This window comes from Morone saxatilis, unplaced genomic scaffold, assembly GCF_004916995.1.
Source record: "Morone saxatilis isolate NCDOM2014 unplaced genomic scaffold, NCSU_SB_2.0 Contig3, whole genome shotgun sequence".
Classification (NCBI taxonomy): domain Eukaryota; kingdom Metazoa; phylum Chordata; class Actinopteri; family Moronidae; genus Morone; species Morone saxatilis.
The window spans coordinates 23,929,882-23,935,326 of NW_023339873.1; the positions used below are offsets into that span (position 1 = coordinate 23,929,882).

General features: G+C 40.4%; 1 protein-coding gene and 1 long non-coding RNA gene across 2 annotated transcripts in view; one reads left to right on the forward strand and one right to left on the reverse strand.

The window, feature by feature from the left end:
• Nucleotides 1-227, reverse strand: part of LOC118337103 — a 35,791-nt gene extending 35,564 nt beyond the window's left edge. The window contains exon 1 of the long non-coding RNA XR_004797138.1: nt 92-227. This is a non-coding gene — a long non-coding RNA (uncharacterized LOC118337103). The remainder of the gene's footprint in view (nt 1-91) is intronic.
• The window catches only part of clmn (calmin), a gene marked incomplete in the record, with an annotated part of 44,152 nt that continues 38,820 nt past the window's right edge, over nt 114-5,445 (forward strand). The window contains 1 exon segment of the mRNA XM_035673967.1: nt 114-469. Within this exon segment, the coding sequence (XP_035529860.1) occupies nt 385-469 (85 nt within the window).

Sequence of the window (5,445 nt, forward strand, 5' to 3'; positions counted from 1 at the left end):
GTGAGTGTGAGTGTGAGTGTGAGAGAGAGAGAGAGAGAGAGAGAGGTGGGCGGGCTCTGGATCTGCTCCATCCCACCTCGGAAATACCAACCAGGTGCTGCAGCTCCTTCCTCCCGTACCCTCCTCTCCTCTCCAGAGCTTTTCTCGCGGAGCTCCGTTGCTGTGAACCCCGCAGTAAACAGCAGCGATGTCCGGCCACTGAGTTAACCCCCCCCCGCTCTCTCAGCCTGTGTGTTGCCTGGCTTGCATGGCTCCTGCTCGGCCGGCCGGACAATAGACGCCCGCCTGCCCGCTGCAGCAGTAGCAGCTTTTCCTCCTCCACCCGGGGGGGAGCTTTCCGAGTGATCCTGCCCAGGGTCTCTGCAGGACTCTCCGTCTCTCCAAATGGCTGGACACGAGTGGGAAGACTGGTTCGAGCGGGAGGAATTTATCGGGCAGATCAGCGACATGCGAGTGCAGAACCTGCAAGGTAGGGGCATCCCGGGTTCTGCTCATATTACTGCAGTTTAATAACAGAGAGCGCAGTGGCCTGGTGGCCACGCATGCACAGCCTCCGACTGTGCGCATGCTGAGGGACTCTCAGGATCGCTGGCTTTCCCATTTTGGGAACTTTGAATGGTGTTTGGTTGCTTTTCGTGAATTCACAGCAGCTCACAGAGTCCCAAACTTTCCAGATCGAGCTCTCCAACAGACCCGCATTCTCCCACAGAGCTCTGCCTAAAGCCTGGCTGCAGCTGTGGCGGTTACATAGGACCGTGCACACAATAATCTAACAATAATCACTGCTGTGTGGAGGTTAAATTCATCAAGGGCGCTGTGTGTGCGTGTGTGTGTGTGTGTGTGTGTGCTGTACATTTTGAAGCAGAGAGCTGAAGTTATGAATCATTCCATTGACTAGTATCCTGTTTTACTGTAGTAATCTAGAATTTCAGAAAGATCCTCATTACATGTATCCAGGGCCCGTGGAACCAGCAGGTCCAGTAGGGCTGGAGCCCTACTTGCTTTTATACATAACTGTGTCATGTGATGTAAATCAAACTTTTCCCATTTAAATGCTGGCAGCCTGCTGCTGCCCTCCACCACTTTGTTAGCTTTAAAGTTTTACTGAAAAAAGATTTTAACAGTGTTACTGCAGTGCTGATGGGCCCGACCAATTTCAAATGCGTTCCATGGTCCATGCATGTCTCAAATATCAGTCTCGGTAAGGTGTGATTTGCATATGCATTATGGAATTGGCATTGTGTATGTGTTTAAAACAAGCAGCAGGATAAAAGTATGATTATTACATTACATTCATTTGATTAAAGTGACTTAAGGCACCAGTGTACTTGTTGGATGGTCAAAGAGCTTTGCAAGCGTTTCCTTTTTCAGGCACCGTTCCCATGTCGGTATTGAGGGGTCTATATCTTGACAATTTCCAAAACCTGCAATCCGACATTCTCACCCTCTTCATGCTGTGATTTAGAGCCTGACCGATATATCAGTTGGCTGAAATTATCAGCCGATATTGGCCCATTGCAAACATATTGGTATTATATCAGAGTGCGCTGTGATTGGCAATACTTTTTGGCAAGCAGCACAGACTAAGAGAGAAAAAGCAGCTCTCAGCACTGTCAACTAGAATTATTTTACATGTTAACTTAAACATTCTTTAATAAAGGTATTTGTTTAAGAAGGCAGCCTCCTGAGTACCTTTGCAGAGTGATATTGGTGCAGAATCCCACAGTCGGGTCATCGTCGAGTGCCACTGCTTGGAACAACTATTTTACCATCTGGCATGGTCGGACAAAACACATCATATGTGTACACTGGACCTCGATTAAACTCTATTAATACAGTAGGTGCTGGTGTGTTCTTTATTCTATGACCAAAATCACAGTATATCGCCTTACATACAGTATCGCAATATATTGAATCGTAACCCCTGTTTCGTGATTCCTATCATATCTCCACATTCTTGACAATATGCAGCCCCAGCAGCCTGTTTAATTGAAATCCATCCACATAGCTAACCTGTCTTTTAAAAATGCATTGTGACTGCGTTCTCTGCTGCTCCACTGTTTAGTTAATCTGTAATGTTCTGGTAACTCCAGAATTTAATTTCTTGTGTTGTGGGGTGTTGTTCTCAAATAGTAAGCCTACAATTCCTCTTAACAATCCCAGAGAAGGGGTGAGCATGAATTCCAGCTAACAAGCTTCTTGCTGATAATCAGTGAGGAGCTCCTTACTAACAATCCTCCTCTGTGTGTAGCAGTGTTACATTCTGGTCTATTTTCTGCGGCTGTGGGTGTAGAGATTGTTCTCTCTGCCTCTTCTCCACCAGATTTATTCCTGCATGATTGTAGGAACAGGTTGAAAGAAGCTTAGGTTGTTGCTTGACGGACTAACACAAGAACCTGATGTTCAGTATTGATGTTGTTGACAAGATCAGTGAAACACTTTCAAATATCAGATTTATCTTTAAGTAAAAAAAGTTAAAAAATCTTCACAAACTGGCTGTGATTTAATTATCCAGATAATATATATAATATTAATGTCCAATTAATGCGTCTGTCCTGATAATTATGGTGCATCCCTGGATATGATATTTTTGTTATTTAATTACATCACTTAAGCAAGGAGGCAAACATTTTTTTAAAAGAAATTGAAAACACACAATGATAAAATATTCTAAACTTCAGATTTACTTAGAAGCTGTTTTGTGAGCCTTCAACTGATCATATCTCATGGCCTCTTCTATAAAAATAGATTTTGTTATCACCTGACCGAAGTTCTGCACTCAATTTCAACAATAATATAATAATATTTCTTTTCTTACAGAAAGTTTTTCCATATTGTCCAAAATGTGAACTGGATAGGTTGGAAGTTTCATTATTTTTTGGTTATTTAGAAATACATTACAGTAAATGTACAGTAGTATAATTAAAGGTATTGTGTACACACACAACATACAGGCCAACATAAGATATGACTTGCTCTGTTGAACTAAAGTGTGTGAATATCTAATATACTATAAGTGTTGCCAGTTTGCCAAACAGGGTTTTACAAAGATTAGAGGAGCAGACTAACCACTGCTCTTTAAAGTGGAAGTAATTGATTTAATGAGTGTAGTGAGAATGAAAGCTTTGTTCAGCTCGGACCCAGCTCATCCCAAAGCCTGTCACAGGCAAGAACTAGACCTCTCCTGATATGCAAATTGTATAGGTTTTAAAGCTGATTTGAAATATTATGACCTTACAAAGTTGATATGGCTAGCAAGAAAATAGTTTGCTACAGCCTGTCTAATATATGGGCCAATATTATTAACCTAAGCCAAAGTCCAGTATTCATTATTTCTTTTATCTCTGGTTTGGTCTCCACCAGCTGTTCTGGCTCTCAATGGAGTTCACGCAGCCACATGCTGAGTACCTTGACACTAGGGATGGAATGATTAGCACAATAGAAAAAAACACTTGTGATAATCGTGAATATTCTCACATGGCTTGACTTGAAAAAAGCTGTCTATCCTTCCAGCCTACAGTCCTACATTGATTTCCTGATTTATTTTGAACAAGGGGACAAGGGGGAGCACACATCTTTCCAGTCATTCCAAAATCTTGATCCTGGCTGAAGCATTGGCTTGTCCAATGTATCTCCTACAAAAAAAAGTTAAACTGGAGATGAGGTGCCTATCTGTTATGCAATAAATATGTGTTTTTTAACAAGGTGTAAGGTAAAGTGATGCCAATAGGTTTAGTGCCATTTTAAAGTATGAAATACTACAAATTAGATTTTTAATATAAATTTATTCTTGTGAACAAAAGCAGTAGTTTTTCTGCCGCCTCATTTCATTGATTTAAAAGGGGAATCCGACTGAATCTAACCCAGTGGCAGACACTTAGAATATATAAATAGTCAGTCTTCTCTCTGATGGTCTTGTTTGTTTATGTAGCTCATATAGGCATCAGTATTACTGAGATTGTTTCATAACCAGTTAAAAACTCCCAGTAAACCCGTAGTACGTTTAAGCAATGCTTAACTAATACATGACTCATGATGATTCAATGCATGAATTAATGTGGAAAGTATCGTTAATTCCTGTTGCTCACCATCAACAAATGATCAAGTCGCTGTGACTGTATGTGATAAGATCTGAAGTTAGAGCTAAACATTAGGCCCCATAAGCTACTGGTCATACCAGACCAAGTCAGATGGTAGCAGCAAAACCCTGTGTTTTAATGCTAATGAATTCAACTTTTCATTTGCAAGAAAATTCTTCTTTCAAAAGTCAAAGTCTTGTTGTAAAATTTCCAAATCTTATAAGGAAAATCAGTGGGACACTTCCACCACAATAACTGTACATGTTGGTGATAAAGGAAACATGATAGGGATGTGATGGAGATGGATAAAGTGGTCCACCCCTCAAACTTTGTATCTTATTACACCTGGTGAGCAACTGTTGCCCTGGAAACACACAACTGAGTTGCAGTTTACAGTTTACAGTCCTGGCTCAGAAGTGAACACAGAAGATAAAAATGTATTGATATGTGTTACTAATAACAAATTACATTTATAGTTTTTGTATTCCTGTAACAATTCAGGAAACATATAAGAGGTTGGTTGGCTGTTTTTCTGTTCAGGCCCAGGGTTTGATTGGGTGGAGTTGAGAGGGATTCCTGGTTTGAAAGAGACAGTCAAAATGTCATCATAACCAATAGAGAAAACTACAAAAAAAGACCAAAATTGCAATAAACCAACCTGTGGTACTTTTTCGTCAAGTTTAGGGCTGTATACATGTAGGGATGAGAATTGATAAGATTTTATTTATACCAGTGCCATTATTGATTTCTGATCAATTTCTTATGTAAAAAAGGGAGGCCTTTTCAGTGTCAACCATCGACATATATAAAGATGGACGACATGACAGCTCGCCAAAACATCTTAATCGCCCCTGGTGGCTGACTGCATAAAGCCCGCTGCTATGTTAGCAGATTGAATTTGGGACAAACTTAAAAAATAAAAATACACGATACACAATACCTTTTTTTCCAAAGATGGTTTCTGTACATTTTTTCTTATCACGCTGATGTATGTTCAAGTGTTAATTTTTCTGATCAGTTTGGTTTTAATTAGTAGTTTGAAGTTTGTAGAACCAGAGTAGAAAAAAGGATTGCATGTGACTCAGGTGTGCAGAAGTTCCACTGTTTAACTGCTAATTTGGAATGGGTTCTCGATGTCAATTCCTAATATTTGTGCAGTATCTGTTTCATTTAGATTTTTTTAGTCAAAGAAAAACACAGGATATTTATCCTCGGCAACAAACGTGCTGTTTGGTTGGTAAGCAGTGGCACTTGTGCACAGAGTGATTCCTGGAATTTGTTACGTAGAAGGATGTTTTCAGCATATTGCTGGCGTGAAGTTAAGCCACGTTTTGGACTGTTTCTTCCTCTCTGTCATGACTCCTTG